This window comes from Cephus cinctus, unplaced genomic scaffold (genome assembly GCF_000341935.2).
Source record: "Cephus cinctus unplaced genomic scaffold, Ccin1 Ccin1_scaffold1162, whole genome shotgun sequence".
Classification (NCBI taxonomy): domain Eukaryota; kingdom Metazoa; phylum Arthropoda; class Insecta; order Hymenoptera; family Cephidae; genus Cephus; species Cephus cinctus.
Genome location: NW_014333652.1, coordinates 11,035 through 30,462, shown reverse-complemented (window position 1 = coordinate 30,462; position 19,428 = coordinate 11,035). Strand labels below are relative to the sequence as shown.

The 19,428-nt window shown below is 37.7% G+C and overlaps 4 protein-coding genes across 6 annotated transcripts; 3 read left to right on the top strand and 1 right to left on the bottom strand.

The window, feature by feature from the left end:
• Positions 1-489: 489 nt before the first annotated feature.
• Positions 490-2,537, top strand: LOC107272301. Its single transcript, XM_015749322.1, has 4 exons — positions 490-1,438; positions 1,591-1,908; positions 1,963-2,210; positions 2,313-2,537. Exons 1-4 carry the CDS (start codon positions 490-492, stop codon positions 2,535-2,537), a joined length of 1,740 nt encoding a protein of 579 aa, XP_015604808.1.
• A 1,177-nt stretch (positions 2,538-3,714) lies between these two features.
• LOC112495037 lies at positions 3,715-5,911 on the top strand. 2 transcript variants are annotated; one of them, XM_025089628.1, is made up of 2 exons: positions 3,715-4,687; positions 5,680-5,817. In XM_025089628.1, the coding sequence occupies exon 1, from the start codon at positions 3,978-3,980 to the stop codon at positions 4,638-4,640; it is 663 nt and encodes a 220-aa protein (XP_024945396.1). In that variant the 5' UTR covers positions 3,715-3,977; the 3' UTR covers positions 4,641-4,687; positions 5,680-5,817. The 2 variants fall into 2 exon arrangements, 1 of the variants encoding a protein (XP_024945396.1); XR_003061162.1 differs by lacking the exon at positions 3,715-4,687 and adding an exon at positions 4,694-5,605 and having other exon boundaries at positions 5,680-5,911.
• A 170-nt stretch (positions 5,912-6,081) lies between these two features.
• On the bottom strand, positions 6,082-13,255 carry LOC107272303 (protein SMG7). Of its 2 annotated transcripts, none has more exons than XM_015749324.2 (8): positions 13,126-13,255; positions 12,554-12,650; positions 12,101-12,439; positions 11,285-12,024; positions 11,060-11,203; positions 10,575-10,973; positions 7,591-9,170; positions 6,082-7,500 (listed from the first exon to the last, which is right to left on the bottom strand). In XM_015749324.2, exons 2-8 carry the CDS (start codon positions 12,583-12,585, stop codon positions 7,285-7,287), a joined length of 3,450 nt encoding a protein of 1,149 aa, XP_015604810.1. In that variant the 5' UTR covers positions 12,586-12,650; positions 13,126-13,255; the 3' UTR covers positions 6,082-7,284. The 2 variants fall into 2 exon arrangements, with proteins under 2 accessions (XP_015604810.1, XP_015604809.1); XM_015749323.2 differs by having other exon boundaries at positions 13,112-13,241.
• Positions 13,218-18,748, top strand: LOC107272304 (iron-sulfur protein NUBPL). Its single transcript, XM_015749327.2, has 7 exons — positions 13,218-13,356; positions 13,420-13,494; positions 13,723-14,042; positions 14,385-14,758; positions 16,333-16,494; positions 17,492-17,698; positions 17,832-18,748. The coding sequence occupies exons 2-7, from the start codon at positions 13,423-13,425 to the stop codon at positions 17,978-17,980; spliced, it is 1,284 nt and encodes a 427-aa protein (XP_015604813.2). The 5' UTR covers positions 13,218-13,356; positions 13,420-13,422; the 3' UTR covers positions 17,981-18,748.
• The last annotated feature ends 680 nt before the right edge of the window (positions 18,749-19,428 follow it).

Genomic DNA, 19,428 nt, shown 5'->3' with positions numbered 1-19,428 from the left:
CCCTTCCTTCCCTTACTTTCCTTATGGCTGTATCCCCAATGGGGGACATGTGCTAGTAATTGGTCCTAATAATCAAGGTTGGAAGTTCAACAATAGATGGCGATGTACCTTGCGAGACTGTGGCGGTTCGCACCGTTCCTGCAGCTGTATCGCTCGGCGGCCGCCGAAGAAGCCGCGGCACTCTAGTCAATCCTCGAACGGGACGCCTCAGCTCTAGTCTCCAAGAGAACAACGTGCGTGCAAGGTGGTCGTCGCCATCTTTTACATTGCAACACTACGCGTGATTTAATAGTTACAAGTTGATATCATTTAACAATAAAGGAAATTTTGAAAAAACGCGCGTGCTCAGTCACCCCCACTTATCCTTAGCCGATAAAAGAACTAGCGATTACATTTTGGTGAACCCGACGTGATCGGTGTGGATAAGACGTGTGCGGTGAAAACAAAGGGACATAGTGTTGCTAGCACGTTCAGGCATATCGCGGAACAATGACGACGCCACGTACGCCGGATCAGTCAAGACAAGGCCGGTTGGACATAGATGGCGAGGGTGAGCCTGAAGCAGCCAACGGCGATGATATACACGGACAAAACAGAGGTCAAATCGTGCCTTCGGACCAGCGTCAACCACGTGTCGAAGATGTTCATCCCATAAAGTTACCGCCATTTTGGAGAAACATACCCGACTTGTGGTTCGCGCAGATCGAATCTACGTTCGAAAACCGTCGAATTCGCAGCGACGATAAAAAATATAACCTCGTCGTCGAATCTCTTAACGCCGACTCGATTCGACACGTCTCCGATATCATCCGCAGACCGCCGGCCGCTGGAATATACGAGGCCCTGAAGACCACGCTCGTCGACCGTCTCACCGACTCACGTGAACGTCAAATTCAAACATTTTTGAACGAGCTGCAACTGGCTGACAAAAGGCCCTCGCAACTGTTGAGAGAAATGCGAGAATTCGGGGGTGAGGTTGTACACGACGACTTCCTACGGTCCAGGTTCATTCAGTGTATGCCGTCAGGGATTCGCGCTTTTCTGGGAGGTAGTTCAGATCTCACACTTACAAAATTGGCCGACACCGCAGACAGGCTCCTCGAGTCGTGTGGTAACTCCTTCGTTATGGCAGTGGATCGCCAACCACCTCGAGCAACGACAAGCTCTTCCGACAGCTCAATCGCAGGACGTCTCACGCTGGTGGAGAAATCAATCGAGAGGATGCTAACCGTTATGGACAAACTCGTCACCAAGATGGATAACTTGCATGTTGGAAAACCGCGCAATGACATCAACAACAACGGTGACAACGATGGCACCGGTTACAACCAGCAAAGGAGCCGATCCAGGTCCCGCATTAATCAAAATCAGTATCACGATGGGATCTGCTACTACCATGGAAGGTACGGTGCAGATGCCATACACTGTCTGCAACCATGCAAGTTCGAAAACAACCCGAAATCGGAAAACTAACTTCACCAACCCATGTGGAGACGGTTGGGAATGGTGATGAGAATACCTCTAAGGAAATACGTCTTCACATAAACGACAAGCACAATGTGACATTTTTGATCGATTCTGGCTCTGTAGTGACAGTCCTACCAGCCCGTTTGGCTGCAGGACAGCGAAAACCTTCCGCACTAAAATTACACGCCACGAATTCCACGGAGATCGCGACCTACGGAACAAGGCTACTCCAACTGGACCTACGATTGCGCCGTCCATTTCGCTGGCTCTTCATCGTTGCCGAGGTACAAAGCCATATCATAGGAGCCGATTTCCTGGGAAAATTTGGTCTGCTTATCGACATCCAGAATCGACAACTAATCGATTCTCTCACCGGACTAACGACGAAGGGCACACTCTTTACAACACCTGTGCACAGCATATCAACAATCAGCGAGCACAGTGAGTACGCAGAGTTGTTGAACAAATATATTAAAGTCACAATACCTTTCGCAGGTACTGGGCCGGGAACTTCCGCCACTGTGGAACATCATATAGAAACCACCGGACCGCCAATCCCTCAGAAACCTCGAAGGCTTGTAGGAGAAAAGCTGGAAGTGCTGCGCAAAGAGCTACAATACCTGTTCGAGAAAGGGATGATCAGACCTTCGAAGAGTCCGTGGGCTAGCCCAATCCATATCGCTAAAAAACCATCAGGAGACTGGCGATGCTGTGGAGATTTTCGGGCCCTAAATGCAAAAACGGTACCGGACCGGTATCCGACAGGGCACAGCCACGACTTGTTTCAACGACTATTCAAAAAAAAGATCTTTTCGACGCTTGACTTGACCCGTGCGTACCACCAGATTCCTCTGGCGCCGGACGACGTACAAAAAACTGCCATCACAACACCACTGGGCCAGTTCGAGGACCTGGTGATGCCATTCGGACTCCGCAACGCGTCGCAGACATTCCGAAGGTTCATGGACTCAATCTTCAGGGATCTCGACTTCGTCATCGTATACATTGACGACATCCTGGTCGCCTCGGAATCACCTGCTGAACATATGGAGCATCTGAAACAGTTCTAAATCGACTCAAAGAAAACAATCTAGTCATCAACGTGGACAAGTGCGTGCTGGGGAAAAAAGAGCTTACCTCTCTCGGCTACACAATCAACCAACATGGATACAAACCTCCGGTCAACCGCGTCGAGGCCATCCTACAATACCCTCGTCCGGGAACGATCGTCGAGCTGCGCCGATTTCTAGGGCTTGTAAATTATTACCGGCGGTGTGTACCGGGAGCGGCGGCTATCCAGGCTCCGCTAAACGAGTTTCTGAAGGATTCAAAAAAGAATGACAAGCGACCGGTACCCTGGACACCAGAGACTGAGGAAGCGTGGAACAAATACAAACAAAGTATCGCCGACGCTGCGTTAACGGCTTCCCTTTCTCCAAATGCGCCGCTTCGACTAACGACGGATGCTTCCGACTTCGCAATAGGAGCTTCTCTTGAACAATTAGATGGCGTCTGGAGACCCGTGGGATTCTTTTCCCGAAAACTATCAACAACTGAACGAAAGTACAGTACCCACGACAGGGAACTGCTGGCTGTGTTCTCCGCTACGAAGTTCTTCCACCATATACTCGACGGCCGAAGCTTCGTCATCCGCACGGACCACAAACCTTTAGTCTACGCGTTTCATAGAAAATCGGAAAAGGCATCGGACAGACAATTACGCCAAACGGATTATACTGGTCAATTCAACACCGAGATCGTCTACCTCAAAGAAGACGAGAATGTGGTAGCTGATGCATTGTCACGGATCCAAGATATCAACCAAATCAACATGCCAAAGGTCTTATCGGCGAGGGAAATCGCAGACGCGCAGGAAGCCGACGACGAACTGCGACACCTCATCGAGGACGGGTCATCTCTGGAGCTACAGCATTGCCGAGGGGGTAGTGCGACCATACATTCTCGTGAGCCTACGCCGTAAAGCTTTGGACTCGGTACACGCTCTATCCCATCCCAGTGGACGGAGCACGTGCCACATGCTCCGTCAAAAGTACGTGTGGCCAGGCATTAAAAAGGACGCTCTCGAATGGTCGCGGACGTGTGAACCATGTCAGAGATCAAAGGTTCACCGACACAATTGACTGGAGCTAAACCACATCGAGGTGCCAGACAATCGTTTCAGCCATGTGCACTTGGACATCATCGAACTCCCGGTGGTCAACGGTTACAGATACTGTTTAACTATGATGGACCGGTTCTCGCGCTGGCCGCAAGCTGTTCCCATGCAAAATATTACAGTGGACACGGTAGCATCCATGTTTTTCACTCACTGAATCTCCCGATTCGGCACGCCACTCACGATAACGACGGACCAAGGCAGTCAATTTGAGTCTGCGTTGTTCACGTCGTTGACCCATTTGGTTGGCGCTAAGAAAATACACACTACGTCATACCATCCAGCATCGAATGGATTGATTGAACGCTGGCATCGCACCCTGAAATCGGTATTGATGTGCAACAGGCAAGTTCCGTGGCTCGAACTTCTACCCACTGTACTTCTCGGACTCCGGACCTGCGTCAAGGAAGATTTGGGGGCTTCGTGTGCCGAGATGCTGTATGGAACAATCATCAGAGTTCCCGGAGAATTCTTCATCAACATCGAAATGCCGGCAGATCCCGAAGTATTTGTTGAAAAATTTCGAGAGCACATGAGGGGGCTGAGACCGACACCGACCGCACACCACAACAAAGCTCGAACGCTCGTGTTAAAAGACCTTTACAACAGCACACACGTCTACTTACGAAACGACGCGGTGAAACCTCCACTTGAACCGCCATTCGATGGACCCTACAAAATCATTAAAAAACTCGATGATAGGCGATTCGTCATCGACGTTAATGGCGTGGAAAAAACCACATCGATCGAACGGTTAAAACCGGCCTATACCAAGAAAGACGACTCGGTTCCCGACGACGAGGAGCCAATGATACAATCGCATCAATGGGGGTCATTCATAGACCCATCGAAGAAAACATATGGAAAGAAAGTCTCGTTTCCCTCATCTACATCTTCAGCATTGACGAGGTCACTGGGAGGGGAGTGGATGTGGCTGTTCGCATCGTTCCTGCAGCTGTCTCGCTCGGCGGCCGCCGCAGAAGCCGCGGCGCTCTAGTCAATCCTCAAACGGGACGCCACAGCTCTAGTCTCCAAGAGAACAACGTGCGTGCAAGGTGGTCGTCGCCATCTTTTACATTGCAACACTACGCGTGATTTAATAGTTACAAGTTGATATCATTTAACAATAAAGGAAATTTTAAAAAAACGCGCGTGCTCAGTCACCCCCACTTATCCTTAGCCGATAAAAGAACTAGCAACTACAAGACGGGCCTTATTCAACTCAGCGTGAGGGGACCTGCAAAATTTATACACCGAATCCAAACAGTGTTGGGCGAAATCCGTATAAATACTCACTTTAATTTTCATATGAAAACCCATTGGTGAATGCCGCTGGATGCTAGGCGCGAACCTCCAACCTTTCGGTCGTGAATCCTATCCCTATCCACTGGGCTACGGCCGCCCCAGAACTAGAGCTGTGGCGTCCTGCGTCGGACGTTGAACCCATGACTAGCTTTTCTAGAGACGGAACTTCTTCCACTTTTCTCGTTCGACGCTAACTGAAGTTTCTCAGTGAGATCGCAATAATCTCCTCAGGATTTTAACATTATTTTTTACTCGGTACCCTCGGCAATATAGCGTATGCTGGTAGACCAGAGTTTTAGACAAAGTTTTAATTAATGCCCTACTCCCAGAGAGCATAGATCCAGTGAAACGCTTATTAATTTTAATACCAAATTGCGTTATCCTTACGGATTTAATTCACGCTTACTCGTAGATTATTCTTTTACTTTAAGAATAAATCTTTATATAATTCAATAGATTTTTTGACTCTACTTCACAAAATAAAATAATAGATGTATTAATGGAAGCGTTAATTATTTATCAGAATTTATTCATACTATTGAAGGAAGATTAATTTGTGAGAGACGTTTTTCGATGATACTAACAGATTAGCCTTCTGGCCATTGTGTCCAATTAGTACACTCTCAGTACATGAGTATTAAGAGGTTTAGTTAAAATGTACTGTTTCACTACTATACTATATTTTTAGTTTCTTAATTATTTCTTCTAAAATGACAATTTTTTTTTACCAGGGATGATTGATAGATACAGGGCACAGTGGACACAGAAAATATGTCGAAAGCAGCACAAAATCAGCTGATGTGCTATGATGGTCATGTCAGACATATAATATATTGGGATTGATCCTTTTTATCAGTATCTCTTTGAGGTAGTTGTAAGGCTTGTGAATGTAGTTTAAATAAAAAAAAAATATGAATAATTCTTGATTTTCAAGGCTCATCGAAGGATTGCACTCATGAAACTGAATCGACAAGTCAAGCGGTTCCAACATGATTAACATAATATAGTTGCAAGTGATTCAATGTCTCATGTAACTTCGCTATGCTAAATATAATAATTATACTGTTGCACTACCCATCGCTCATTAAGTATGACAAAGAACGGATAAGTCAATTAAACAAGCCTGGAATCCATACTTTTAGAGAAATATGTAATCAGTCTCCAAATGTTTTAATCATTCTGTTAAAAAATTTAGTTATTCATGTTATTTTGTAGAGCACAATATTTGATTTAGATTTAACAAAATTCAAGCAAAATCGTATGGTTGTGAGTTAAAATTTAAAGCGAATCAGTTATGAGCAAAGACATTTAGTAGAGGATTTTCAGCCGTTCTTTACAATTCCTTCAAAATAATCATAAAGCACATAGTTGTTTCATAGTTATGTTATGAACACAGTTTTGAAGTAAATAAAAGTTCAAACATCTATTTGATTGTAATTTTATCTTACATATTTTTTCAATTTTGTAAAATACAGTTATCAGCATCTAGAATGGTCGACACAAGATCAACAAAATAAACAGTGCAGCAACCATGAACGAGTAAAAAAGTTTTGCTACACAAACCAAACTTGCTAAAGTGTAATGAATCATGAATGACAATCGCGTATTTGAAGCATTTCAACGACAGTTTTTGTTTCATGAAAAATTTCGTTCTCACCTTATGAAGTCATTTGCCCTCTTAACCTCTTCAACTTTTATACAATACTAGTAAACCTGTTGATTTAGCTTTAGTAGAAACTCCTCTACTTTATGTCATCAGTAGTATTATAAGTTTGCTCTCGTTTGGTTTCTTCTTTAAATTTACCATTAAAGGGTAATAGCACTTTGGACAAAATCTATTCCTACATTTTTCTTCCCTTATTTGTGTGTTTATTAATGCGATGTTTAAATGAATTCTATACCGCTTTGAAAATTTCGAAGTATTATTCGCAACTTGTACTTCCGAGTAAATTTTCGCAGCAGGGGTATAGCAAATTTTATACGCACATAATGTATATGTGCAAATGTACGTACATTTTGCTAAAACTACCGAAGTCCTTACAAAATGTATTTCTACAGATCAGCTCAGTTAACAATGATACGTTGTTTCTATTCATCGAATGAACTTTCATGTATCAATTCTAGCTTTCTTTTTCAAATTCCAAAACGGCAAGATACAATACGTAACTGTACGATCTTTTTCTCTTTCTTTTCCTGTATTTCTGAGCGCGTATATTAATATTTTTTTCAGTGCCTGATTAACTGTCGCTCTGGGCTTGCGTAGGTGCCAAAGGGTCCACATATTCTCAAACATAATTTTCCTCATGTTGTCTTGTCAACATCTATTGTATTGTGTTTCAAGTTCCCCCTTCGCGCAGTGATTTCTGTTGTTCTAGAAGACGCTCAAGTGGAGAAGGTCCAGGACCTGACCACAATGATTGTTGACTAAGTCTTCTCTTTGCTTGTTCCTCCTTTGATGGGTTTGATGCTTGTGAAGTTGAACTCCAGCTGTTACCACTAAACAACGAATAAGTATTGCCTGTTCCGGGAGACTGTGGCTGCTTTTGGTCCAACTGAAATATAAAACGGATGAGAATCATTGAGGATGAATAGACAATATCTTTGTTCATTATTGAAGTTACACACTAAAATACAGCGCTTACTTCGAAAGATCTAGTATGGTCGAAGGTACTCCCTGTACACTGTCTGTTCTGCAATGGATTTTGTTGATAGTTGTTTCCAGGTATTAAAGGTACTTTACCACTCATATTACTAGGAGCTAATGAAGTTCCCCAATTCTGAAAAGAGTCCACGCCAATTGTATCCTTGCTATGCATTTGTGTTGCACTCGTCGAGCCCCACCACGCAACAGGTGGTTGTGGCGGTTGAGTATCCTTCCACAGATTGAAATCTTTAGTTTCATAATTACGAAACATGGGATAAGTGTTGCTTGTAGTCTGCTGAGCTTTGCTTGGTCCACCTTGCGTTGGAAAACTAAATTGGCTTGAACTCTTGTCATATGCAATTGGCGATATTTGCTTTTGATAGATAGGGCCATAAGTATTTTGTCCAAAATTCGTGCTGAAATTAAATTGGAAGTTCGACATGTTAGTAGGACTCATGGATCTATTGGGAACATTGCTCGTAGAAACTTGTTGGAAACTCTTCTGATAATTGGGCAAGTTCGTCATGTTGTTTGCGCTATTTGGTGGTGCCGAAGTATTTGGAAATTGACTTTGCACGGTCACACCATTTGATCTGATAGTGTTATTTTGCATTACACCTTGCATCTGATGTGTGTGTGTTTCGACGTTTTGTGGTTGTTGCAAAGGCGCAGGTGGTTTCTGCTGTGTTCCAATAGTTTGTGATATCCCTGATACAATTTGACTAGATGGACTCAATCTAATTCCCTGGTGTAGTACAGAGCTTTGTGAAATGCTTGGATTCATTCTTTGATGCAACGATTTTGCTGGATTAAGATTTTGTTGAATATTCTGCTGTAAACTTTGTTGCATATTCTGCAATATGTTCGGTTGCAGCCCCACGTTTTGTGAACTACTGACAGGCATGGAATATAGTGCTGTTATACTCGGTACACGAGTATTCATAAAGTTCTTGCTGAACTGTGGGTTCTGTACATTAAATGTCTGGGGCTGATATGAAGCCTGGACTAAACCTTGCTGTCCCTGTTGTCCAAATTGCGTTACCTCAGGGCGCTGTTGCTCACATACGGACGCCGTTGTCGTTACAGCAAATTGAGTTATTTGGGATGGTTGAGGTATATTAATGGGCAACTTCACTGAAATCGACTGATTCTGGTGCATTGGTATTGTTTGAGCTTGCAGAATACTTGATTGGTTTTGCATTAAGGAAGGTCGAACTTGTACGCCTATCGGGAGATTCATGGTAGATGCACCATTTAATACAGGCGAGGATAAACCACCGCTCTGAAATTTTGTACGCCCTTCACGTACTCCTGTCCTCGTCGGAGATGTGGAAACTAATTTTTGCTTATTTATGTTCTCATCCATCATCACAGGAGAAACATTTTTGAATGTAACTTGCTTTTGCTCGGTTTCCGCACGACGCATTATAGCCTGCATTGCAATATTTTGTCTTGGTTTACGAATTTGCAAGGTTGAATTCACTTCCAGGTTACTGCCTTCCATTGCTTCACATGTGACTGAATCGCGACTACGCTCTAAAGAACCTTGTGGCTTTAAAATTCCAACTCTCTTTTCCACTGAAATAGCAAATAAAATGTATCGTTTAGGATTTTTTCAGTGAGAAAACAATATTTCGTAATCATAATTCTCTTGATTTATAAAATTAAGATGGACATAGGCCCGTTTTCTTCAACGCGGTTGAATGCATAAACTCCATTTATCTTAAAAATACAAGTGTCTAATTAGCTAATAGCTCAGTTAAACCGAGTTTATGCATTGAATCGCGTTGAAGAAAAAGGGCGATAGTCAGTGTTTAACACTAATTTAACTTCGACAGCTCCCCTTTTTGACCATCGTGCACCGCATTGAAATTCATAGCATTAAGATGGTTCAATCATCAAAATCATGAAATAGTAATATTGATAGGTTAAATAGCTAGTAAAGAATATTCCAATACTTTAGTTTAAAAAGTTTAAAAATTAATTAGTAAACATATAAGAAAAGTTGAAGTTAGGACAAATGCATCATGAAAATTTACCTAACCTTACGGAAACAAAAAATACTCAAACTTTAAACGTATTCATATTTACGTAGTATATCTATATACCGAAAGTAGACCCTTTTCGATTTTAAATATCTCAAGAACCACACGATAAATTAATTAAAATTTTACATCATCCAAAATTAAACTACTTTTTAACAGATACATCAAATTTGGTTCTTTATATTTGAATGCGTCTAATGTTCGTTTCCTCCGACGTTAATCAAAGTTTAAATTCTGATAACTCTATCTTAAAACTATATTTAAAAAATTAAACCAGGCTTAAACCGTGTCGGTGGAAACGGGCATAAGTGATCAAACCTCTTCAAAAATAAATCACGGCCGATGACTAGTAGAATACAAAACGAGATTGATAAAATTTAACCAATAAGAACTATTATTGTCATTCTACAATATATTGTACAATTGTAAAATTTGTAGAAGCAATCTTAGAGCAATTATTAAATTACCCTTAGAGATTAATATTTCATTATAATGGTTATAGCATTTGTAGTACTTGCATAATGCATTTAAATTTGGAGTCTAGTCTCTTATTTTTTTTATACTTTAAGAATATATTGAGAATGTCTATAAAGTGTTCGACAAAATAGTATACTTGGGTCATTATGCATCGAGAAGATATTGGTAAAGAGGGTCAGGTGTCGTGTATTATGTGTCTATCCAGAATTTTTATGCTGGTTTCAGCATATCTTTCGTGCCCACTTGTCGTCAGACATAAAGTCCAATAAGGCGGGCTGGCTCTCTTTACTAGTGTCTCCTCGGCATGTGACTTTCATTTCTCATAGTTTATATGATAATTTTCAAATTCACTTCTGAACTCTATCTTATATTTATTGAAATTATATTGAAAATAACTGAGTAATTACTCGGCTTAAATTGAAGTAATCGATAGTATAATGTGAACATGAATATAACGTACAACTATTTTCAGGTATGTCAGCTTCCCAGGATCCTTTACTACTGGTCGATTCGGAAGGCACCGGACTGGTGCTTACGAGCAATCCACGTTCTTTATTTAAACTTAACTCTTCCAACTCTTTCATTAATTCATTACTTGGTTCTGCCCCTTCGATAAGCGAGGCAAATCGTTGTTCCTTTCCAATATCTCCAAGAGTGACAATTGTTATCAAAGTAGTGCCATTAACAGAGTATTGGGCCAGTTGGTGTCCAAGATGTAGTATACGAACCGCACGAAGCTTATTTAATGCAATGGTATCACCCTCGAGAACAGTATTTGTAAACCGAAGCGATTCAAATGCTTTTTGTAATGGTAGAAAACCTTGAAGATCTCGGTCTTCTGGAAGTGGGACTTTCTCATCTATTACGTATGTAAAGAAAAATAAAATTGAATATAATAAGTCTATCGTGACAATGTATATTAGTGTATATAAATGCAATATTTACATTGATTATCTTTGAAGTCGACTATGCAAGACTGTAAACCGTTCAGAAGAACACAAAGACTTGGCCAAATTTGAAGTCTTGACGTAAATGCTGTTTCTTTCAAGACCATAGGCTTGAGGCTAATCCAGTCAAGGCACAGTTTAACTGAAAATCACATAAGAATATAACTATGACAATGGTATGAGAAATAAACTGAGATTAGTGTAAATATATTGATTATCTTACTTGCTGGTAAAGCAAAGTAATCTATAACAGTACTTTTAATCGTATAAACGGGTAACAACAGGGCAGATAAACTTCCAGCAATGAGATCTAACATACAGTCTCTGGCAATTCTTTCGTCGGAACTCAATTGCTCAATAGTAAGTAGGTCTGTACCATCGATAGTACTTCCTGCCACATGTTGGAAGGCATATAAGTTAATGGCCAACATTTGTATGAGCCTCCATGAATTAAAACTCTCTGTAGCGACGAGAGCAGTAAGTGTTTCTGTCAATAATTTGACATATGTTACGGCAACGTTTAAGTCACCAATATTATGAAGAATTCCATGGAATTTTAAAAACACTGCAACGTATTCTTGTGAAGTCAGTTTCGTTTTTCTATCGACACTGAATGAGTTGTCATTCAAAGCTGAAGACAATGTTTTGGCGAGATTAGCCGTCGCAACCGGAAAAGGATGCTTTACAGCAACAGATCGTGCATAATGAAAAACTGTCCCCAATTTGTCCCCCCGAGAAGCTTCTAGGAGAGCTAATTGATTGTAGGGTTGGCCGCTCGATGGTGATAAAGAAACTGCATGTCTATAAAACAATTCTGCTTGCTTGTTTTGGTTTCTGTATCGGGCTATATCTCCCAAATGAACAAGGCAGTATTGACATGCATAGAAGCAAGAAGACTTATGGGGTGTCGATAAATTTTCAACAGCTTTCCATGGCGATGTACAACCATAGACATAACCTTTCCTGGTAAATAAAAATGAATTTAGACAATTTAGAACACTATAAAATACTTTTCTTTCTGGTAAATGTTGTCTTATACCTTCGAAATGGCAAATCTAGATCAAATGCTGTGCATATTTCTTGCAATAAAGTTAAATAAAAACCACTAGCTGCCTCAAGACACCAACTCAACATAGCTTGAGACTCGTTGCGTTTAGGATTTTTTCGATCCTTTGCTTGAGATTGAAGTGTTGCTATGTAATTTTTAAATCCAAGATTCCATAATTCTTGTTCAACCTTTCGATCCAAAGCATATTCAAGATCCAAAATAAGAACCTGTTGGTAAATTTTTTGTAGTTGTTGCTGGCATACCCATGCATCATTGTCATTCAAGAGATCCTTGCAATGTTGAACCTTATTCTTTAATGATTCTGCTTTCCTAAGGTAAAAAACATTTGGGTTAGATTTTTCAATCAAACATAATTTTTTTAATAATGAATGTAAATTATGATTTCTAAAAATATCAAACATAAAAATAATCGTGATTACTCACTTTAGTGCTTGAACAGCTGCTCTTAGGCCCATATTCCGCGATAGTTATGCTCATATACCATATACGTTACATAGATTGATTTAGCAAATATTGGTCACTTGAAAGTAAAGGTTATTGCAATTACTACATGACATAAATAAGTTATATATTAAAGTTATCTTTATATGTATATATTGGAAAATATAAGATTATGAGAAATTGAAGATATGTTATAATATGTTCATTAATTTATTATGAAGCTCTATAAATCTTCCATCCTGTTTTTTATACATGATATCAAATTTCAAATATTAGACAGAATAACCATGGGTCATTTTCAAATTTCGTCAATGCAAAGTTTACATATTCAAACAGAAATTGGATACAGAAATTTCATGTTACCATGTTATACGTAATATGGTTCGTTAGCATAGGTTAAGCCAGACATACTGGGAACACATTTTTGTTCTTATATACAAAAGTATATAAAATTTCTATGAAACATTGAAATTTAAAATAAATGTCATAGGACATTATTGAGATTACAAGATAATAAAATAGATGGAAATGAGAACTCACTGTTACATATTTACTTTTATTTAGAATAAAAACTGCACAAAACACACGGAATGACGAACTACTGCTTTGGGCTGAAAAACTGCGCCACCCTCGTGACAGGTTTGAAGATACTTTGTGAATGATGTTTTGAAAAATAAAGGATTTCCGTTTACGTTTTTTTTAATCAAATTTTGACAATTGTATCGAAAGCATCGTTTAATATTAATTGAGCTTTTAATCCCGTTTTATTTCTGTTAACATACTCGGTAATTACAATTGTATGTAAACCATTCGTATACTCAGTTCATGATTAAGCTTGATTCTTGTAGGTTATGAACAAAATGTCACGTATAATAACACAGTGTTCTGTGCTACAAACAAGCAAACGACAGATTATCAGAGATGTGAGTTATTATTGTTTATTACTGATTTTTAAAAGATATATTCTTTTTACAAAAATTTTAGAGGTATATGAATGTAAATAATATTTAAATAAATATTGATTTAAAGGCTCCTGATCAAAACAAAATATTTATAAATTTAGGCTATAGTTTCAATTTATATACTCCGAATCTCAAACAGTTATCTAATTTTTTGGAAATTTATTAAAGCATTGATGTTGGTCTTAATAGTTTTCATCAAAAGTTATTGGACGAAGATCAGAGGATGAAAGACAAAAGGAAATTATGGCACGAGGTCTTCCTAAACAAAAATCTATAAGAGGAATAAAACAGATTTTAATTGTAGCGTCAGGTAAGGGTGGGGTTGGTAAAACAACTACTGCTATAAACCTGTCTGTCGCACTAAAACTGAATGAGCCTAATAAGTCAGTAGGATTATTGGATGCTGATGTATATGGTCCATCAATTCCATTAATGATGAATCTGCATCAAACACCCATGCTTAATAAAGAAAATCTCATGGAACCGCTCATAAACTATGGTGTTAAATGGTAAATTAGTATAGTACAACTTCTCAGTAATGTAACTCTTAGAACCAGTAATCTCACAATATCATAATTCTCCATTTCATGAAGTTGTACTAGTCTAGCGACCTTTCCTGTGAGTGAGTAAGTGTGATTATATACAGAAGAAAGAAGAGTATAGAAAAAGCAAGGAGATACTTACATTATTGTGAAATTTTATGAAGTCAAAATCTATGTTATTGTAAGTTTTACGATATTGAGGGTTACATTATCGAAAAGTTTTACTGCATTTTAATTCTAATTACTTTTTAAGTCTTTATGTTATTTTTCTTTGAATTTACCTTTTATTACAAATTTTATTATTTACAGTATGTCAATGGGATTTTTAATTGATCAGAAATCACCTGTAGTTTGGAGAGGACTCATGGTAATGAGTGCATTGGACAAATTACTCAGGCAAGTGGCTTGGGGCCCTCTTGATTATCTTATTATAGATACACCACCTGGGACAGGAGACACTCATCTATCTCTTGCTCAAAATCTTCCAATCACTGGAATACTCTTAGTAACAACACCTCAAAAAGTAGCTCTTGAAGTCACAAGGAGAGGAGCAATAATGTTTAAGAAAGTAAATATTCCGATTGCTGGAATTGTGGAAAACATGTCGAGTATTAAGTGTCCTAAATGTACTCAGCATGTCCCACTGTTTGGAGGCGGCCTAACATCCTTGACAAAAGAACTTAGTACTATACATTTTGTCAATTTTATGCAGAATGTATCAGAATATCCGTAATTTCTTCAGATATCTAATACAAAGTCCTAGTGTAGACAAAAATTACATGAATTACAAGTAAAAACCGAGACGAACCAATAAGTTTTTTATCTATCGATTGTTGTAACTAATAAGAAATTTCTTATAGTGATATTAAATTCAGAACATGCAGTGGTTGCCGCACATGACACAATCTATTAATACTTTCTATAAATGTATCCTGATTAGGTTCCATACATGGTGGCCTACATTACAAGTTAACAGCTGTTTTTTTCTGGCAATTTAAGAGATAAACAAATATGCTTCATAAAAAAGTGATATGCTTCATTGGGTAACAATAGATATCTGAAACCAAATTTTGTACGTGTTTTCAAAGTTATTAAGGCCGTACTGAGTATTTTAAATAGGATGGGGTGTACATTTTTTCATAAATAAATAGCCCTTGTCCAGCTTGATATAATTTATTCTGCCTAAGAAATTTGTATACAACATAATACTCTCGTAGACAACTATGTTTTTTCAAACAGAAAAATTAAAATGAACTATAAAAACTTAAATTTGTGAATTATTTTCAGGTATATAACTATCATCTAGTGAGAGGTGTTTGTTCCTGGTTCTCCCGTTTTCTTAGTTTGGTGGTAAGTAAAATTTTCTTCTCGTTAATTGATTAAAATTTTTGTTGGATAGTTTAAGGTGATTGTGAAGTGCAAACCACCGTTTTCAATTTAAAATTACATAAATTATGAATTACACGGAATTGATGCATTATCTTTATTAAACTCGAGTGTACGCACATTTTTGTAAGTTCCATAATTACTGAAATGACACTTTCGTAAGGAATAATTTCTGAATAAATAATTCTGAATAAAGTGAGACGCATATAATTTTTTAAGGCGAAAGATGCTCGTGCCAAACAGTTGCACGCATCCCATTGCTTTATTTAGCAATTCTTTTTTTCAAGAGTACCATGTTAGTCATTATGGAATTTACATCAATCTGCTTGTACTCGAATACGATAAAGATAATGAATCAACTTCGTGTATTTTACTATTTTTTGTAATTGTGAATTTAAGATGGCCGTTTCAACTCCCCAGTGATCTTAAGCTACCCAACAAAAATTTTAATAAATTAACGAGAGAAGGTAGTTGTAATTATCACCGAACTAACAGAACGGAAAGACCAGGAACAAACACCTTTCACTAGATAATAACGATATACCTGAAATAAACTACCAATGTAAGTTTTTATATTTAATTTTTGTATGATTGTAAAAATTTGTTGTCCTACCAGAGTATTACCTTTACCTCAAGAAAAATCCATATTTCAGTAAGGATTTATACCCCACTTGCCCACTGAAAATAAAAAACGAAATAACTTTGATAAACAGGGAGCAAAATGAATAATCATTCACTATTTGCAATTATTTTTATAAAATATTAAATTTCTGAAAAATGGCGGAAATTCCGATACGGTCTGTGGATAATTCATGTTGAATTATCATATGATATAATATGATTATCTCACTATTACGCTGTTCAATTACAGGTATAGATGTCCTGCAAAAGATTCCTTTAGACCAGGAAATTACAGAATCTTGCGATACTGGTAAACCTGTTGTACTTTCTTTACCAGATAATCCGCTGTCAATAATTTATAAAAATTTGGCCATTGATATCGCATCATTTCTTCGAAAACAACCAAAGAATACAGACTAATACTCTAGAATTATCTTATATGTACTTTAATTGTTTAATACTTGTATGTTTATATAATGCCCGGTTCACCAAAGCGTAATGTAAGTAAACAAAATAATGTACAGATAGTCCTCGTCCAACATCAGTTTCATTTATGGAATTATCTCTTTGACTTCAACAAAAAAAAATAAAGAAATTCTTTTAATCGATCTTAGAATACGATTAACAAAGCATAATACATAATCAAGGCGAGGTCAACAATGGCATTTTTTAAATAATGTTTTAAATTTTCTTACATCTAACGTATTATATAGTATAAGATATAATATATAGTATAAGAACATTTAAAGCAGCGGATCATATGCCGGATCACACCTTTCAAAATGAAAGATAATGTCAAGGTGAGGATTAATATATGATGACTCAGTAGACGCTTGGAGATCGTCCGCATGACTATTACGTACTATTAGTTATTGCAGGGGACGTTGCAACATTCTTGCGGAGATACTAAGGTTTACATATACTGTCCCTCATTTTAGGACAAAACTAAAAAGGAAAGGAAAATAAACACGGAATTCACTCGACTTTGTTGTAGTACACAGATTTATGTGAGTTATAACCTTTTGTAAAGCTATTTTTTTAGTGGCGTTGTCATATCTGTAACTTATATAAACTTATTACTCAACAATATTGCATCACCTGACGCTGATTCTATTATAGAAGTCAATTGGATTGGCTAACTTAAGATGATGCAATACTTCCGAATAACGCCATATACCTATCTAAAATAATAATGGAACTTCACTACAGTTCTGATTATTAATTTTGATTTGCTAATAACTTTTTAAACAGGCGAATGGTTACTGATTATGTTCTCTATTTAAAAAGGTTGAGATGGGATGTCTAACATCCCACGCGCCTATTCCCGGATTAATATGAATCGTGTAATATTTTAATATTCAAAAATAAAGGTAGGTGTTGATAATATTTAAACGTAAATTGAATATTCGCAGATTCCACAATGAATGATGATTTTACAAGTATACATTCACGTCGAAATATGAAAGTTCACGAGATTCCAATGGCCATCCTCATCCGTCCATTTCCTGCAGATGTAAACGAAGAAAAGGTGAAAAGTTTAATGCAAATTATAGGTGATCCACAAAAGGAATACTTAATACCACCAATTGATGTTTTGTGGATCAAAGGCAGAGAAGGTACTTTGAATACTGGGTATAAATATATTAGTTCAATTTAACTTTCATTAACAGCTCCTATAACTTGATTGTTGTTTATATAGCTTACGGTCACGCTAAATTAGATATTCATTTTCTTTTTGGTCATATTCAGGTGGCGATTACTATTACTCGTTTGGCGGTTGTCATAGATATATTGCACACCAACGGCTCTGTAAACCAAAGATAAAGGCAAAATTAATTAGGTCTACGATAACGGATTTACGAAGCTATCTTGGTAATTCCACACCAGATCTGAAGTAGGTTCGTTTGTAAATTGGCAGATAACATTTTAATATTACATGAAAAAAACTGTAAATTATAGCTTAAAGTGCTGGATGCCTTCTAATTACTCAATTTGTGTAGACTTTTAATGACACAAAATCGCTATAATTCCAACAGGCATAGAAATATTGCAAATATGTTTCCTTGCAAGAATGAAATACTTCAGCTATATTGCATAGATATATATATATAACAGGTCATAAATATTGCTGCAACATCAAAATGATCTCCCATAAATCCATCCAATCTACTGCAATATTGTAAGAATATCTTTTGGTAATGTACTGCGTATATTGCAATTGCATATACATAGCCATATAGCTATATACATATATATTAAACGTATAATAATATTAAGGCAATATAGTGTGAATGAGAAACAATGAGTTGTGTCATTCATTTTTTTATTAATTAATCGCATATAAGGAAATATTGACACATAAATTGAACTTAATACTAAGCCTGTGCTCACAGAAGCAGCATTTTACAATTTTTTATTTTTAACTAAATGATGTATTACTGTATTGAAATAACCCTTGTCTTTTTGATATACTGCTTTGCCAAACTGGTAATTTTTGAAAACTTATAGGTACATAGTACTTTCTTCTTTTTCAATGATCAGTGATCACTCAGCAATGTAGCAATGAAACTGTAAAGGAAAAAAGATATATTTAGATTTATATAGATATATTTTTCACATGTCTATGTAACTCTAAGAAAAAACAATGCCAATTGATGGTAATAGAATTATTGTATTTACTATCATTGTCATTCTGCAAGTAGGGTACACATTAATAAAACCACATAAGTTTCAAACATTGCTTAACGTCCAGAAACATTGGAAGAAAACTGCTTCATCTTAAAAGAAAGGTAAAAAAATAACAAAACAAAAGGCAACACCTGTATTCCTTGATTATGAGAGATAAAGAATAGTGACACTTATTAAAGGTTAAGTGGTGCAAATTACTATAGATATCATAAAACTTCATAGAAATTATACACCTGGAAGAGGAATGATGCAGTTAAGTGGCCCCAACATGTTGAAACAGATATATATCTCTTTCTCACTTCGTAACGTCCAGTTTTCCTCACTGCGCAAGTGCACAATTTTACTAGCCTACACAACGGGTGCTTTCTATTTAAATGACTTTTGTGTCGACTCGTGTCAACTCGTACCAACTCTCGAAAATCACTGGCACATCTCTCCATTGGAGGAGTCAGCCATAAGGAAAGGAAGGAAGGACTCTCGAAAATGAATAAAAGGAACACAGATTTGCGCGAGAGTTGATGCGCACTGTTGTGCCGTAACGTCTCGGTGACGAAGGAGTTCGTTCGAGAGGTTAGGGCTAAGATAATTTTTTGGGATCGTTGCCGGTTCAGGAGTTGGAACTTGCGTGAATACAACAAAACAGAGAAGGTTTATTGAA

Bases quoted from the DNA above. Each gene is read 5' to 3' on its own strand.
- LOC107272301 (XM_015749322.1), top strand. From the start codon at position 490: ATGACGACGCCACGTACGCCGGATCAGTCAAGACAAGGCCGGTTGGAC. The intron at 1,439-1,590 runs GCAAGTTCGAAA...CTGGCTCTGTAG, and splicing joins CATACACTGTCTGCAACCAT to TGACAGTCCTACCAGCCCGT. The intron at 1,909-1,962 runs GTGAGTACGCAG...TACCTTTCGCAG, and splicing joins ATCAACAATCAGCGAGCACA to GTACTGGGCCGGGAACTTCC.
- LOC107272304 (XM_015749327.2), top strand. From the start codon at position 13,423: ATGAACAAAATGTCACGTATAATAACACAGTGTTCTGTGCTACAAACA. The intron at 13,495-13,722 runs GTGAGTTATTAT...TGGTCTTAATAG, and splicing joins AACGACAGATTATCAGAGAT to TTTTCATCAAAAGTTATTGG. The intron at 16,495-17,491 runs CAGACTAATACT...ATTGAATATTCG, and splicing joins TCGAAAACAACCAAAGAATA to CAGATTCCACAATGAATGAT.
- LOC112495037 (XM_025089628.1), top strand. From the start codon at position 3,978: ATGTGCAACAGGCAAGTTCCGTGGCTCGAACTTCTACCCACTGTACTT.
- LOC107272303 (XM_015749324.2), bottom strand. From the start codon at position 12,585: ATGGGCCTAAGAGCAGCTGTTCAAGCACTAAA. The intron at 12,440-12,553 runs GTGAGTAATCAC...TTTTTACCTTAG, and splicing joins GCAGCTGTTCAAGCACTAAA to GAAAGCAGAATCATTAAAGA. The intron at 9,171-10,574 runs GTACGTTATATT...TTGCTATTTCAG, and splicing joins TGACATACCTGAAAATAGTT to TGGAAAAGAGAGTTGGAATT.